Raw genomic sequence first — 17,780 nt, forward strand, 5'->3', positions numbered from 1 at the left:
AAAAGGCACTGGGGACACAATACTAAAACAATGAATTGAAGAAGAATTGTCTTTATAATCGTAGATCTGCAAACACAACAAGTAATAATAAAGCTTTTAATTAAAATATGCTGCTTTGAAAAGATAATTACAATAGGCGCTTTAGCGGCAAGCTTTGAAATAAAAAAGAAAGGATTCTGCTAGTGCTTAGAGACTCGAGCAAAAAAAAGATGCTGATAATATAAGGTCAGTCTTCAGTTTTCCTAAAGAAACGGAGTCCTCAAAATGAAGAGGGAAATGGGAGACTAAAATGGCACTGTAGTGACAAGATGCTAAAAAAAATGAATTGAAACAGACATGTCTTTATTAACATAGGTCTCCAAACACAAAGTAATAACAACAAAGCTTTTAATTAATTAACAATGAAAAGATAAATATTACAAAAGGCACTTTAGCGGCAAACAGAATTGAAAGTATGCCGCCAAAGTGCGAATTGATAAAGGGTTCTGGAAGAGCCTTAGGACTCAAGCCCCAAAAAAAGAAATGACGCTAAAACAAAGATTCGTTTATTGAAAAATACTGTCTTCCAAAATAAAAGCTACAAAAGGCCCTTTAGAGGCAAAATCAATTAATTGAAAAAGGAGTCTGAAAGAGCCTTAATTAAGACTCAAGGAAAAAGAACTCAAGTGAGAAAGCACACTAGGTGATAGTAACAAAGGCTTTGTGTATTAAAAAATACTGTTTTCCAACACAAATTTATCTTACAAAAGGCACTTTAGCGGCACGCTGTAAGATCAATAAATTGAAAAGGATTTTGCTACAGCCTAAATACTCAAGGGAAAAGAACAGAAGTGTGGAAACACACGAGTTGATAGTAACAAAGGCTTTTTGTTTTAAAAACTACTGTTTTCAAAAACAAATCTTACAAAAGGAACTTAGCGACACGCTGCAAAATCAATAACTCGGAAAAGGATGCTGCTATAACCTAAGGAAGTTTGCAGATCGACCTATTTCAAAGATTTGTTTATTTAAAATTACTGTCTTCTTTAGTGGCAAAATTAATAAATTGAAAAAGGATTCTGCCAGAGCCTAAAGACTCAAGGAAAAAGAACTTAAGTGAGAAAACACAATGGGTCATAGTAACAAAGGCTTTGTGCATTCAAAATACTGTTTTCCAACAAAAATTAATCATACAAAAGGCACTTTAGCGGCACGCTGCAAGATCAATACATTGAAACTGAAGGATTCTGCTAGAGCCTAAAGACTCAAGGAAAAGGAACTCAAGTGAGAAAAAACATTAGGTGATAGTGACAAAAACTTTGTGTATAAAATACTGTTTTGCGAAACAAATCTTACAAAAGGCAATTTAGCGGCATGCTGCAAGATCAATAAATTGAAAAAGGATTCTTCTAGAGCCTTAATACTCAAGAGACGAGAACACAAGTGTGAAAACACAATAGTTGATACATACCTACATACATACATAGATAATTTATTTGGTAACGCAGGTTGGTTACTGGCAGCATTAAGCTGATGTGGACCTGCGACAAATCTAGCTTCTATTTAAGTAAAGTAATTACAAAAAAAAGTAGAAAAATCCTAGCATAAATTAAAATGTGAGTAGTGATTCAAACTGGTTTATAATCCTAGCATAAATTTCAATAGAGGTAGTAAGATAAAATTCCTAAAAATATTTACAATTTACCACATCCTTGTTGCCAACTAGAGCAGTTTGATTAAAAGATATCTTTTCAATAATTGTTGAAAGAGAACGGAGTTTGTTCTTAAATCTCTTATTATCCCCTACGTTCTTAACTGAACGAGGCAAAGAATTCCACGCTATTGCAGACCTATGTCTAAAAGACAGTCTTCCAACATTAGAGTTTGGTAGCTCCAGAGTTAGTTTGAAATTGTCCCTCATATTTCGTATATTTGGACTTTTCCTAATAATTGTTACAACCTGCTCAGGATTGATCCCATAAAAAGCTTTGTGTGTCAGAGAAAGGAGCCTCATCTTATAGAAATAACTTATGGATTTCTATGAAGACGGTATCACTGATTGGGAATTAGTACCTCCGTGTTGTTTGAAGATAACCTTGGCAGCCCTCAGGTGAATTTTCTCTAAAACACCTAACTTTGCTTACCCCATACAAAAAATTCCATAAGTGATGCTTGGTAAAATTCCCTTAAAATATATGGACTCCAAGATATGAGAGAGAGGGCTTTTGAACCTGCGCAGTTGCTTTACCTTCTTGACCATAGGTATTGATAGATCTTTGATGTGGGGTCCAAGCTTAACTTCTTGTAAATCATAAACCCAAGATAGTAGGACTTGTTGACAAAGTTAATGGCATGACCAACCAGTTTGACTGGTCTTAAAGGACCAATGAAAGCATTACGGGTGAGAAGCATAACCTCAGTTTTATCGGGATGAATTGTTAAACGTTCCTGCTACACCACTTAGCTATATCAGTTAAATAAGTTTAGATCTTAAGGCTGACATCATCAATGGAATTGCCTATACAATATAGAGTTGTGTCATCAGTAAACATTTCCATCTTTCCACAACAAGGCACTTCAGGCAGATCATCGACGTAAATACTAAAAAGCCTGGGGCCAAGTACTGTGCCTGGGGTACGCCAAACTTGACGGTCACTTCATTAGATCTTTGCCCCTTAACCTCAACAAACTGTTTTCTCTCAGATAAGTAATTTTCAATCAGATTGTTTTGGTTCCCTGATAATCTAAAGGCTTGGAGTTTGAGGGCCATCGTGTTATGACAAATGTAATCAAATGCCTTTTTAAAGTCTATAAACAGTACCCTCCACAGTTTTGTTTTTATCCAGTTCGTGTCTCCAAACTTCAGTCAGGTGCAGCATTAAGAGTTCTGTTGACCTGCCAGTTTTAAAAATCCACTGGCTTTTGTTGGACTTGTTAAAATGGCAGTCAATGGAATCTCCTGTTATGCCCTCGTACACTTTGCTAGGAATAAACAATAGAGAAATAGGCCTAAAGTTACCTCTTTAAGAGCTATGTAACTTTTTGGGTACAGCTTTCCCTTTACTCAGCTTCCATCGAGGAGGGTAAATTGGGGATTTTAAACTTACTTCCATCACACAAGACAGGCCAACTGCTACAGCATCTCCTTCAAGTTTGAGTCCCCTTGAGGTAATGTTGTAAGGGCCACATTCTTTTCCAGGCTTAACTCTTTTATCGATAACCCTTTTAATCTTGTGGACATTAAGTTGTACTGGCTCAATAGTAGGTGTAATTTGGTAAATGTGCTGGTGTTCATTACCACTGGTATCTGTTAGAATATCATTTGCAAGCCTCTCACCAACTTTAGAGAAGAAGTCATTGAAACTGTCAGCCTTGTGTTTAAAATGTATTGTAATAATTCCATCCTCATTTTTAATTGCACTCACATTGCCTTTTGATTTGCCTTGCATTTCACCAGCGTACCAACCTCCAAAAGTCACCTGAGCTCTTTGCACTTTAAAATTTAACTTTCTAATATTCAGCTCCAGCTTCTCTCGTGATCTTAGTTACAAGATTACGTTTTTTGCTATACCGTTTCCATGCATCTGTATCACTTGGGTTCCTTTGAACTTTTCTTAACAAGACATATCTCCTATTCATCTCCTTGATGATATTGCTATTCATCCACTTCAGTCCATTGGTGCGAACCTTTACTTTACAGGATTTTAAACGCTCATTCATTATGTATTTATACAAATACTCACAGGCCCAAGCAACATAATCCACATCATCAAAAGTTCCACAAATACTCCAGGGTGATGTATCGAGGTCCTGTCTTAGATGGTCAGAGTTAAGGCTCTTAAAAAATAAGTCACTTATTTCATCACAGGACTTGACTTTTTGCCTTCGCAAATTCACCAAAGCATATTCAAGATGGAGATCAGAAATCCCTGGGTCATGACCGCTTGTAAGTTTCACCTTGGATTTGTTGGATGTAAAAATCAGGTCTATGGTTGTGTTTGAAGATTCCGTAATCCTACTCGGTTCTTCAATCACATTCTCTAAACCAAAATGTGTAGCCACTTTTAACAAGCGCTTCCCCATACTTGTTTTGATATTGGAGTCAAAGTCATCCATGATCATAATGTTGAATATTTTCAACCAAAGATCGTCCAAGATTGCTTGGAGCTTGTAGAAGAACTTACCGTGGGTTGGAGGACTGTAGAGGGTTCTTGTAGAAGGCACTTTAGCGACACGCGATCGGAAAAGGATGCTGCTATAACCTAAAGATTGAGGAGAAAAGAAAACAGATCTGCAAACACATTACGTTATACTAACAAATGCTATTAAAGCTAAACCCCAACGTTGTTTTTAATCTGTGCCACGAAAGAAATAATAATAATGATAGCATGAAATAGAGCTTCACGACTTCTTTTAGTTGTTAAACTATAAAATGAAACGTACTGTGTTAATGATAAACGAAGGAAAGAAAGATGAACGAAAACTGAAAGAAAGCTGAATCACTCAAATATACCTAAACTGTGGAAAAAAGAAAAAAAAAGGCGAAGTGTTAGTGACCACCCAAAAATCCAGTTTCGATGCCGGGCTATTTCTCGTTCGCATTCTTTTCGCTTTTTTTTTTTTAAAAAAAAAGATGGAATGTCTACGAAAGGCAGAATATAATTTTTTCTTTAACTGATAAGAACTCTCATTGATCTTGTTATTTTCTTGTTTTTTTCTTTCTTGTCTTTTTCGTATGGCGCGAACCACATAATCTCTGGAATTTTAGGAAATTTGCAGTTCGACCAGAATATGGCCTTTCATTCTTTTTCTCTTTCTTACTCTCCTTTCTTTCTCCCTTTTTTCTTTATTTCTTTCCTCGAAAACTTCCCGAGTTCACAAATTGAACTCGACAATTTTTCCAGAACATGACCGCTCTCGCTCGCCCCAGGCTCCCTCCCAAATCGAGGCACGATTGGAAAATCGAGGCTCGATTGGAAAATCGAGGCTCGATTGGAAAATCGAGGCTCGATTGGAAAATCGAGGCTCGATTGGAAAATCGAGGCACGATTGGAAAATCGAGGCTCGATTGGAAAATCGAGGCACGATTGAAAAATCGAGGCTCGATTGGAAAAACGAGGCTCGTATGTCGAAGCTTGGCAAAACGAGGAATCGTGGTCGTTTTTGATCAGGTGCTTTTGGGCTCGTTTCCCGGAAACCGTGAATGATCCAAATTTCGTAACCAGCAAGCCGGCAAGTAGCAACAGAACAACCAAAGGTGTTTAACCATGCCGTAAGTTACGTTAAGATAACATGAGCAGAGACGACAATCCTCAAAGAGTAAAACGAAATGGTCAGTGTGAGTTTTGAGGGTTTTTGGGAATTTTTTTTTTAAGTTCGTTGAACATAACTGGTGTTGTTTACATTCTCGCTCGCCACAATTTTTGTCGCAACTGAGTAGCCAAATACTACCTTGGTATTTCATAATAATGATCTTTACGCAAACCAGATGTGGATTCGAAACTGAGAACAATATTTTGTTTGAAAGATAGATTTCAATACACTGTGGTAAATGACCACTCTTCTAACTTGGATGAAGTGAAATATGGTGTTCCCCAAGGATCCCTCCTGGGTCCAAGGCTTTATACTATCTACGTCAATGACCTCCCTAATGCTATTACATCTGGAGACTCGTTCATGTATGCAGATGATACAACAATATATTGTGTGGGGAAGAACTTTGATCAGGTCTGCTCACAATTAACTAACATTCTCGAGCAACTTCTGCTTTGGAGTACAATGAATAAACTTTGTATTCATCCTGTAAAGTCTGAAGTTATGATCCTTAGCAAATCGGGCTTCATTGGTCCTGCTCCTCCAATATGCTTCGGAAATAATTTTATTAATGTTGTTAATAACACTACTTGTTTGGGATTAATCATTGACAATAGGCTTACATGGGCATTGCATGTGGACCATGTAAAAAAATCTTTTGCACAGAAAGTGGGCGCATTAAAAAGAATGAAGAAGCTTCCTGTGAAAGCGCTGGAGGAAATTTACTTTAAATCTATTGTACCTGCGGTATCGTATGGTATTGTGGTGTGGGGAAACTGCAATTATTCTATTATGGAATCCTTAAACCCTATTCATGCAAGAGCTGCACGAGTTATCCATCAGGATAAAAGTCTTGAAGAGTTAAATTGGTTGCCAATTTCTTACATATATAAAAGAAGACTCCTTCTTCTGATGCACGATGTTTTAAATGATAAAATCTTATATGCCCCCTTCAATTTGAAGTTACGCAACAGACCATCAAGTACAGGAGGGTTACAGGTTGAAATCCCTAGAGTGAACTACAAAGTGGGAAAGGAATCAGCACAATACAGAGGACCTGTAATCTGGAATTTTATTGCTAGGCTGGCAAATTTTAATGTGAACATTCAAAAAGACAGTTTTAAAAATATTTTACGTAAGCTCTCACAGAACATAAATAGCTTCTCTTTTGAAGCGCCTATGATTGCTATGAAAGACAGAGATTTTGTATATTTTTAAGTTTTATTACATTGCATGTAAATTTTTGAATTAATTCGTGACTTGTTTGCTAATGAGCTTTATTACAATGATTCATATTGAATATTTAAATACCATAGGGTGACTTTATGAATTATTTTAGTTTTACATTTTATTAGTTCGTTGTAGGTCCACATCAGCTTTATGGCTGCCCCCTTCCTTACAACCTGCATTACTAAATAAAATGATTGATTGATTGATTGGTTCCGTTTTAGAAACTGATAACAAGAAAAAACGAGGTTATGCGTTGCACTAATGTGTCTCACGACGTAACAATGACTCCCGTCACAACAGGTCGTTGTCTTTTCATCATGAGGGATCTTTAACAATAGAGAGATTTACCAGGAGGACAGGAATCTTTATTTCAGGACGGCGCGCGCAGCAAATATACCGATAAGAAACTGGGTCGAGAACGGCGTCGCATTGTGTTGAAAAGAAAGTAAAACAGAGAAGAGAGAAACGGTGAGCAAATTGTTGAGGAAAAATTAGGCTAAAACATTGCACGAGATAGGGTCGCAACAGTCAAACAGAAGAGTACAAACAGTTTGTAGGATATTATCGTGACAATCTGCCAGAATTCGGAAAAACAAAATCCAGGGCGCTAGACTGATGTAAGAGACAAATATAAATTGGTACAAACAGTGAGGTAGATATTAACTTGGAAATCAAAGAGAAGAGAGAAAAAACATTGTGCAAGATTCCAGAGGAATATTCTGCTGGTCAGAGAAGAGAATGAGCTATGAGCAAGAAACAGCTGGCCAAACCAACCAATCAGAGAAGAGAAAAAGACTGTGTAATATATTCGAAACAGCTAGTAAAGTATAGAGAGAAAAACAGTGGACTAGACATTAACAAAAGCGTAAAATTGGAAGCGAAAGGAACATTTATCGCGCGAAACAAATAATAAAAAGTTAATTAAAATAGAAAAGAAACAGTGCGCAAGACACTGACGTAACAAACAATAAAAAGTAGGTATGATAGGCGTGTCATATTTTTGGTTGGGTGGGTTGAGGTAGGACACTGTGTAACTGATATTTTTATTTTAAAAGATCTTTAACCTTGAAAAGAAAAAGGATACCGCATTACCTTACCCTAAGAAAGAGTGAGAAAATCTTTCCAATTTATTTGAAACAAAGTCCTGCTGAGGTATTTTGTTGTCTTTTGTCCCTGACTGCATTAGTTGCACGCATACTGTCGCCTCCTTCGCAGCCAATGTTTGGTCTTGTCACGCAACGCCCCCTTTCCTTTTTGCAGGGGGACCGCGTTGCGTGACGAGACAAAAACATTGGCATGCTACGCATGCAAAAGTTAGTTTTGCTGAATAGTTGGGTTGGGGTGGGACAATTTATGTAACTGATGGTTTCGATTTGTAAAAGAAAACGAACATAACAGAAAACGCAACGAAAATGCGCCGAAACGGACGAAGAGCATATATGCTTCACCCCCCCCCCCCCCCCCCAAATCTACCTTCTTTACCTTTGTGCCTTGGGTGTAAACATATTTTGTCTTCGTATATAGTACGTCGGGGTTGCAGGGCACAGTTTAATCCCATAACCCTTTACATCCTAGCATCAGTATGCATATTCTCCATACTGTTATCTATGCATGTTCTAAGGCGCTGACAAGGAAATTTTGTTTAACAATCAAGAGCTTTTTCAGTTGATGATAATTTCCTTTATTCCTAAGACCTCACTGCTTGAGACTTGAGGTACTTAAAGACAAGCGACAGAGGAGGAAGCCTCGCGCCGCCTCCATCATCACTCCGGACAACACCTTTCTCTGCAGATACTGCCCGCGGATCTGCCTTTCCCGCATCGGTCAGGTCAGCCACGGACGTGCCTGCAGCCGACGTCAACGTGGATAACCTTCCTAATCTTCGTTCGCGAAGTCAAGCCAACAATGACCTCACTGCTTGATTCAGAGGTGACATTGTAAGGAGAAAACAGATGCTCGTCAATCATAGTGGTTAAAGGGTTAAATGAGATTTTAAACCAAGATGCGTTGGAAATTTTATTATTCAGTGTTACATCGGTAATTTTCATACGGCATATTTCAATATCTCGATATTTCTGAGGTATGTCTTATTTGTCAACAAACTCAAAGAGTGGTCTGCCTGTGGCTCCCTCTCCAGTCGCCTGTGGGTGAGGGGGGGGGGGGGGATTTTGGTTGTGTAACGATAATACTCACCTGAGTCACCCGTAAAGCTCTGTAATATTCTTGTGATCTACCCCCCAAATTCAGCAGTTGATTGGCAGTTACTTTTCTATAATCCTTCCTTTATACTCTAATGGCGACGAATGATTCCCATTCTGTTCTCCCTGAAAACCATGCCATCCTCCTCTGTTCCCCCTGAAAACCATCCCATCCCCCCTCAAGTCCCCCTCCCCCTCCCCCTCTGACGATAAAAAATTGACTGCTCTTTCAGTTGCTTTAACCATCTCAAGTTTGTATTAAGATAAGCTTCTAACATAAGCTCTGCACAGATTCATAAAATGTTAACGTTCACAGCCTGATTGACGTCACATCATTCCAACGCTCTGTCTGAAAGGCAGTTTTTTTTCAGTATCCGTTTATTGGATATCATAAATGCAATACTGAAATTCGTGAAAAGCTACAAGGTAACTCTCAAGGTTGGAAGCGAATTTCAGTCGATCAATGTATAAAAACAAATGTCGCACGTGTTATTTGAACTCAATCTTTGTACTTTATATCCCCTGTTCCCTCTTTGGTTCATCATACATTTTTCACCTATCAAGTTTTCATGTCTTTCATACAATAGCTATTTGCATTGATCTTTGTTTTGTAGAGAAAGTCTTATTTCAGTTTCTTACTTTTGGTTTCATCAGTCATACGACTAAAATATCAAACAAGACAAGCTACTGTTTTTTAAAAAAGGTTAGTAGTAAATAAATATATTTTAGAAAACATCGTTTCCCGCTTTACAAATCGAAATGTTTTTTATTGAATATTCAAAGGCAGAGGACTTAAACTTCGAAATAGTCTTAGATTTTGGCAAAGACTCGTTGCTAAAAACTAGACTTAAACTTATCATTGTCTGCAAAAAAACATCGTTAAATCAACTCTAGGCCTTTTACTTCCATGATCTTACTTAGTATCCTTTCCTAAATGTTACAAAAGTCGCTGCAATTATTTTTAGAGAATAAAACGTTGCGTCGATTTTCTAGCGTCCAGTTGATAAGTTTCTTTCTTCTCCAAACCTGTTGGCTGAGGAATATATTGAGACTGTAAGGAGAAATTGCACGAGAATCAATTCTGAAATGTCAGGGTCTGAGAGTGAAAGAGTAACAGTAGACACACGATGCAAGAACGGGAAATGCTGATTTAAAAAGAGCAAAGATGCCATTGCTTTTTATCTTAATTACGGGTAGATTGGATAGCGACGTAGTTCTGTTTTAGGTTTTCTAAGGGATTTTTTTTCAACAATCAAGATGTTTTTTCACCCTTGTTATTGCCACTCATCTCTGTTTCACAGGGAAAGCGTTATATCAGTTTCTTACTCTCGGCTTCCTCAGTCATACGATCAGAATACTAAAGACACACTTCCTTGTTCAAGTTCAAGCAGCAAAAATAAAGAAAACATCAGCTTACAGTCCTCCTTTTTTTAACAAACAAAAAATGCTTTTGCTACCTCAAATCAGGTGCAACAGAAATCAAATTCAAGTATAGTGAATTCTGTTTTAAAAAGAGAAGAGACACAATGTTTTTAAATGCACCTTATAGGCGAAACAGAAAGTCATGGTGATATATCTTAGAAAAAGAGATTATCAACTGCAGTTTTTAATTTCATCTCTGGGACTTTCTAGGTGATTTTTCCAAACGAAAGAACGACATTTATCCGTTTGTTTCTTGCGGCTTTCGGTCTCATCAGTCAAAAAAGTAGGACTGAACAAAGCGTGTCTTTTTTTCAAAAGATCAGCAACTGAAAAACTAAATTTAATCATAATTATTATTTTACCGCTTTGAAAAACAATTATTTCTGGTTAACATTTATGGAAATTCAGTGATAAAGGAGTTCTAATTTTTAAGCAATCTGATAATATTTGTGCAGGCCTTCCAAACCCGAATCAATTTTCGATTTGATTGCAAAATATTTAAGGTCTGCATCATTTTATCCCTTTGAATTCATGATCTCATCAGAAATTCTTCTTTCTAGCGACTCCCTCACATTACCTTGTTATTCAGCAGGGAGAATTTGGTGTTGTATGAAGTAAAACACCCTCGGCTGTTAAGGAGGGGTCCTGATCCTGTATCACGGACGTAGTCTTAGGAAAATGCAGGAACCTTTATTTCAGGACGGCGCGCGCAGTAAATATACCGATAAGAAACTGGGTCGAGAACGGCGTCGCATTGTGTTGAAAAGAAAGTAAAACAGAGAAGAGAGAAACGGTGAGCAAATTGTTGAGGAAACGGCTGTTAAGGAGGGGTCCTGATCCTGTATCACGGACGTAGTCTTAGGAAAATGCAGGCGTCACGTATATAAAAGGGAAAATCTCTATTCTAGTGTACAGGGGGTTTTGGGAAATCTTGACGTTTTCACAAAAAGAAATTCACGGGTTGCACATATTCATTACTAAAGCAATTCAAAACAATTAAAAAAATTCATCAGATGCGAATGGATTCTTCTTCTCATGATATCTCCGTTTGGCCGTCATAAGTAACTAAAAGGTCGGTGGCAACGCAGAGTTTATGCAAATCGCACAGTATTGCTAAATTTCAAATCAAACAAAGGCGGGGAAATCTATTCTGTTCATAAGTTAATCTCGCGCAATCTAAATCTTAGGAAGATGAAGAGCATTTGATTGTCAGGTTTAATTTCTAAACCGCTGTTTTTGCTCTTTACAAATCGAACTCAATCTTTTTACTTGATATCCGCTGTTCCCTCTTTGGTTTATCAATTTTTTTTTACGTATTTTTTTTTCACGTCTTTCTTAAAATAGCTATTTGCATTTATCTTTGTTCTGCAGAGAAAGTCTTATTTCACGACTTGAAAATCAAACAAGACATACTTCTTTTTTAAAAGGTTCGTAAGAAGAAATTATATTTGGAAAAAACTGTTTCCCGCTTTACAAAACTAAAATGATTTTGATTGAACATTCAAATGCAGTTGGCTTAAACCTCGAAATAATACATTTTTACAAAGATTTGTCAGTGATGAAACTTGACATAAACTTGTCATTTTCTGCAAAATAAAACGATTAACTCAGCTGTAGGCCTTTAACTTCCGTCACCTTACTAAATATCCTATCCTAAATGATAAAAAAGTCACTGTGAATGTTTTTAGAGAATGAAATGAGACGTCAAATCAACACCGTCCAGCTGATAAGTTTCTTTCTTCTCCAGACCTGTTGGCTGAAGAATATATAGAGTCTGTTGGAAGAAATTGCACTCTAAACAGTTCTTAAATGTCAGAGTCTGAGAGTGAAAGAGTAAAAGCAGACACGCGAAGCATGAAGGGGAAATTCTGATTTGAAAAGAACAAAGATGCCATTGCTTTTTATCTAAATTACGGGGAAGTTTGAGAGCGACGTAGTTCTGTCTTAGGTTTCTAAAGGATTTTCGGTTTCAACGATCAATTTTCTTTTAATCACACTTGTGATGGTCATTCATCTCTGTTTCGCAGGGAAAGGGTCATTTCAGTTTGTCTCGGCTTCCTCAGTCATATGATTAGAATACTAAAGACACAATTCTTCGTTCAAGGGTAAGCAGCAAAAATAAAGAAGACACGTTACAGTACTTTCCCTTTTTTAGTCGAATTCTTGATCTCATTAGCAATTATTTCTTCTAGCTCCGGTGCATTATCTTGTTATTCAGTAGCGAGAATTTGTTGCATAACAAAAACACTTAGCTGATGAGTATTCTCTCCGCTTGACTGTTTAATTTGTTGATATTGGAAAGAGGAGCAACACGTTACTCACTTCTGTAATTTGAAGGTTTTAAAGAATCGGACAAAGTGCAATTTAAACCACCAAACTCTTAGCGACGATATGCGAACTCCAATATTTATTGAGATATGTTATGGGCAAGCTGTAATGCGCATGCAAGTTCCATCCTTATTGGTGCTTTTTACGATGACTACTTTCTTTTTTTGTTTTACCGATAATTTTCGTATTCAATCTAACACTAGCTCGTTGCATTCTTCGTTGCTTCGCAGTGAAAATTTCAAATCAGCTTCTTGACTTTGGTCTTCTAGCTATCCAAAATGCTTTTTAGTCGTGGGTACGCGAAGCGTGCAAACGTCTTTTAGAATAGGGCAAAATATGCAAATGCATCACTCACTCAGATGTAAACAAATCGATATGTCGACAGCAGACCATTTGATAGCGACCTTCCGAAATTATACGGGAACGCCTCTTTATCACATTTCCGAAGTAATGCTGCGACGTTAAAATTTAAATTGCACCTAAACACCAAAATTGGAGTATTTCTGTGCAAAAATTTTTTTTATTAGCTCAAATCTTCAATATTCTGTGCCCGGTCAAAATACAGAAAATCAGCCGCCATCTTGGCTCACGACCGAGTTTAAAGAGGAATGGTTCTAGCGGGTAATGTGACGTCAAATCGAGAACACGAAAGTCCGCATTTCACACATTTTCACTTGTTTGGGAAGATTGTAGTCGATTTTGTCCGAAAATACGCCGACTAAGTGTGTTGTAGGAGGATGTAGCAACGTGCCAAATTTGTAAGAGGGTATCGCGCTTCATTCTCTTCTATGAAATTGGTCTGCTAGTTCGACGAGCTCCGGAGACGATGATGAAGCGGAATTCTGCAAAGGGCTCTCAATATTTCCAATAGTTGTCTCTTCAGGACCACAACTTTGGCCTTGAGGGTACACATATTATGAATACTCTGCGTTGCCACCGAAATAAACGGGGAACTGTGATGAATTGAAATAATAAAATCCACGTCCGTCCATGTTAAAGAAAGAGCGCGAACTGAAGCAGGTCTCGCGCGCTGTTAATTTTATTGCATATCATCTGTTTGCTGTTTACTGACAAGCGATGATAGTTACCGCTGTGATAGCTATTGTTCAGCCCGAGTTTTCCGAAATCTGCCTGCCCCACCCAAGCACTACGGCGTCTTTGATGTTTCGGCCGGTTTTCAAAGTTTTTGCGAACCGAAAAGTTAGGGTCGCATTAGGCAATGTGCACCGATGACAGATTTTTACACCAAAGTGACCACATTCACAACAAACTTTGCCAAGTGCGAGCCATGCCTTATTGTGGAATATTCCACGCCGTTCCCGGGTATGTTTTGTGTTTAACAAAGCGTCCAGGCCACAATCGTTCTTAAGTACAATTTGAAGCCTTCATTCTTCTCACGGCAAGCCGTCAGTATTTATATCGTTATCTATCGCTTAAACGAGAAACCGGCAAATTTTTATAGGGGAAAGCGAAGCATTGTTTTCGTAACTGGCCGATGGTTTTCTTTTCTGATGGTGTTAACTCCCATCTGTTTGGTGACTGCGCAAACATTAATTTGTGAAAATCATTATCTGTACACTCCTGAACATTAAAAATATATCAAGTCGAAGGAACAGTTTTGGTCTAAGTCCACATTTTTGTCCAAAAAATGAAAATATACTCATATCGGTTTAAAAGGTGAAGAGTTTCGGGGGTGGAAATGGAATAATGAATAACGGCTTGAAAAAGAAAATGAATAAGGAATAACGGCTTAAAAAGAAAATGAATAGTGAATAACTAGGGTTTAATCGGGAATAAAGAATTATACCAAAAAAGAATCGCGTAAAGAAGCGAATGAGATCACGCGCTCGAAACTTGCAATCTTCGTCAAATCTTCGTTGTCTTTGATGGTTTTTATGACCTTTCGGTGCCTTCCAGTCTCAGATTCTAGTCACGGTATTCAATTACAGATCCTCCTTTGCCAGCCGATTGCGTAACTTTTTCCCGATTTCGGTCCTGATTGGTGGGTGCTTTTTATGTTCGTTATGTCATCACTGTCTGGTTCGTCTCTTTGTGACTGTCTGCCTCGAGTGACGTGTCGGTGTGTTTTTAGAGTGTCGAAGAGTAATCGAACAGTGATCTACAAATGGGAAAAAAAAGAAGAGAGATCGCGACAGACGGTAGGTTAAATTCAAGTTTGATATCGTAATCGACATTCGGTTCATGTTTAACTGTCTGTTATTCACTACACTTCATACGCTACCAAAATTGCATTATTATTTCCAGGTCACGTTCCCAATCCTGGTCGCCTGAAAGGTCAGAGCGAAGCTCAAAACGGTCGAAAAGATCGGAAGGGTGGGTCAATTTTAAGTGCTTAAATGTTGATTTATTGTAGTTTTCTGTTTAGTGAATTGTTTTCACATGCTGCAGCCAATCTTAAAACGCGAAATGACTGACGTCCACTGTAGAACAAAACTGAGCTTCCTTCGTCTTTTATTTAATACTTATAACCCGCAAAATACCGTCTTTTATTTAATAGCTACCCGCAAAATACCGTTTCGCAGATTACGATTTCGTTTCCAAAAAATAGCTAGAATTATTAATATGAAAAATTTCCCAATAAAATACACCAAAACATGTACCATTAATTAGCGCATCGAGGAAGTGTCTCGAAACTGTCTTCGTAAGCAAAATTGGCAAAGCACGTGGCGAATTTCAAGATGTCAGTCACACATTTCCGACGGAATTACTTACTACTTTCTTCCAACTTTCTTTTCTACTGGCGAAACATACACTATCGAATATATGTGACCCAGTAACTGCTGTAATTTACAATATACTGTAGAATATTACACTGCTAATAATAAGCAACTAATCTCATTGAAAAAATTTTCCCTAACCGAGACTCAATACATAAAGCTAAAGACGCTTTCTTAATTTCAAAAGGCAGAACACTTGTAACTCATGGTCTGAACATTCGAGAAGAAACATACTAATGATTCATTTTCGTATTAGTTTTCTTTCAATGTTTTCTTTATATTTTTTGTTACCAGTTAGTTTTTGTCTGTCAATGCTATTTTTCTAAGTTGAGCCCCACGTATTTCCGTTGTTACGTAAAAATGTCACCTTTATTAGAAAAAAAAAAAAAAAAAAAAAAAAAGCACCTGAAGAAGGCTGGTTTGGTAAGCCGAAATATAGTATAACTTTACATTTCTTCAAAGTTGTATCTACCTTTGCTTCTATACTATGATTTTAACTTGTTTCACCGATCGGTTTACTAGTTTGATTTAAACATATGAAGCTCCTCAAAGAAATATTGAACAATTGATTTCTCATCTACATTTTTGTTGGGGCATCTCTTTCCGTTCTCGACACCTGTCACGATCACCAAGGAGGCGTGGCAGATCGCAAGAAAGAACAAGGTAACAATTTGCATGTATTTCATAGCACCTATTTGATCATTTTCGTATTAGTTTTCTTTCAATGTTTTCTTTATATTTTTTGTTACCAGTTAGTTTTATTTGTGTATCATTGCTATTTTTCTAAGTGGAGCCCCACGTATTTCCGTTGTTACGTAAAAATGTCAACTTTATTAAAAAAAAAAACATCGCACCTGAAGAAGGCTGCTGAAGAAGACCGTTTTAATGAACACCGCCGTACCATTGATAAACCTAACTCTAAATCTAAACCTACTACAGCGGCAGAACACTTCATTTCCTCTCCTAACCACTCTGCTCACGACATGGAGCTAATCGCCGTCGAAAAAGTGTTTTCCAAGAGAGACGATACGCAAGGCCAGGGAAGCTTTTCTTAATTTCAAGAGGCAACACTATTTATCCAGATGGCCTTAACGCTCGCGAAGAAATGTATTAGTTCCTAGTTATTTATCCAATTTTCCTTACTTCATTTCTATTTTTGCTCACTATTTCTAATTTTATTGTTATCTCATTGTCAATCAAATTAGTTTTACATATTTCCGCTGTTACATCATACAGCTATCTATGAGGCATCACCCTAGTTCTCTGTTAATTCCCACTGCACCTGAAGAAGGCTGGTATGGCCAGCCGAAATATAGTGCTCCGTCTTAAACTTTACTTATCTACGTTGTATCGGTCCTGCCTCTATATTTATATTTCATATTCGTTATTTTGGGCCGATCAGATCATCGCTGATCCAACGTACAAGAGTAGGAGTATCGTCCACGGTTGCCTGCTGAACATTTCACAGTTTAAACTTACGTTCAGGCCGGTTTAATACAATATTGAAATAAAAAACAGACGATTACAGCTAAATGGATCATGAAAGAGCAAATCGGTGCTGGTTTACGCCTGCCACACTACTAGTATCAGTATAGCAGCTATAAAAATAGACCCTTCACTCTCAGTGATTAGTAAAGGATTAGAATCCTTTATTTAAAAAAATGCTAACCAGAATTTTGGGTGTAAGTAATGATCCGCATAACAAGGATAGCGCCCAATGGCAATGCACGATGGAATGTCAACTTTTTTCATTTTAACAACAAGTGATCTCATTGGCCTAGACTCAAAAACCGCAAAAAAAGTTAAGGTTCAAGTTGCATTTTGTCTAATTTTTTTGAAGGTTTCGAGTATATTTGAGACCCAATCGCACAACATACAATTCTTAAAAGATATTGTATTTGGGAAACTTCATCAAATAAGCAAAATTAATATCTATTGTCTTCTGCTATTCTGATTGGTTAAGCACGAACATTACCTAAAATCTATTTGATGCAAATGGATTTTATTTTTGTAACGAGCTCCTTCCCTATTCTTGAAATCAAAGATATTCTATGTGGGAAAGAGCCAATGCCACGGAACAATGAAGTTTGCTATCGTTCGTATGTGGAACATTACTTAATATGGGTACCACATTTATTTCTTTCATTAATTTCTTGTGATTGTCTTGGTTGATTCTGAGGTCGATAAATTTTTGTTGTTATTGTTGTTATCTTTTTCGGAACTGGCCATTTTGTCTCATCCATCATAGCGATGGACTCATCTCGTGAAAAAAAAAAAAACATTTTGATGTCTTTTGTTATCGATTTGTTCGCAGCAATTCCAAAAGCCATGTACACTTCGAATCAACTTCGAAGGATTTGTGCTTGTCTATCGATATAATTTAGCTTTTTTGAACCATGTGCGTATGTAAATCAGTGTCTAAACTGAAAATTGGTGTTTTATTCCTAGATTTAAGGCGCTCTAGATTTCAGCCAAAGTCCAGATCACGCTCATCGGAAAGGCATCATTTTGAGATAACCGAATCGCGCCGGGATTCCTATAATAAACCAAGGTCAGCATAAATGTTGTGGTC

At 37.4% G+C, this 17,780-nt stretch overlaps 1 protein-coding gene and 1 long non-coding RNA gene across 2 annotated transcripts; both read right to left on the reverse strand.

The window, feature by feature from the left end:
- Positions 1–1,451: 1,451 nt before the first annotated feature.
- On the reverse strand, positions 1,452–3,428 carry LOC148723337 (uncharacterized). Its single transcript, XM_088733178.1, has 2 exons — positions 3,087–3,428; positions 1,452–2,961 (listed from the first exon to the last, which is right to left on the reverse strand). Exons 1-2 carry the CDS (start codon positions 3,426–3,428, stop codon positions 2,926–2,928), a joined length of 378 nt encoding a protein of 125 aa, XP_088589304.1. The 3' UTR covers positions 1,452–2,925.
- A 6,038-nt stretch (positions 3,429–9,466) lies between these two features.
- LOC148723338 (uncharacterized) lies at positions 9,467–12,410 on the reverse strand. Its single transcript, XR_015991987.1, has 2 exons — positions 10,720–12,410; positions 9,467–9,753 (listed from the first exon to the last, which is right to left on the reverse strand). It is a non-coding gene; the product is annotated as an uncharacterized LOC148723338 (long non-coding RNA).
- Between the last annotated feature and the right edge of the window lie 5,370 nt (positions 12,411–17,780).

The sequence above is a fragment of the Stylophora pistillata genome, chromosome 9, assembly GCF_964205215.1.
Source record: "Stylophora pistillata chromosome 9, jaStyPist1.2, whole genome shotgun sequence".
NCBI classification, from domain to species: domain Eukaryota; kingdom Metazoa; phylum Cnidaria; class Anthozoa; order Scleractinia; family Pocilloporidae; genus Stylophora; species Stylophora pistillata.

Excerpts from the sequence above, each read along its gene's own strand:
- LOC148723337 (XM_088733178.1), bottom strand. The coding sequence starts at position 3,428 with ATGCAAGGCAAATCAAAAGGCAATGTGAGTGCAATTAAAAATGAGGAT. Across the intron at positions 2,962-3,086 it reads GCCTGTCTTGTGTGATGGAA|CAAAGTGTACGAGGGCATAA; the intron begins GTAAGTTTAAAA and ends GTTTATTCCTAG.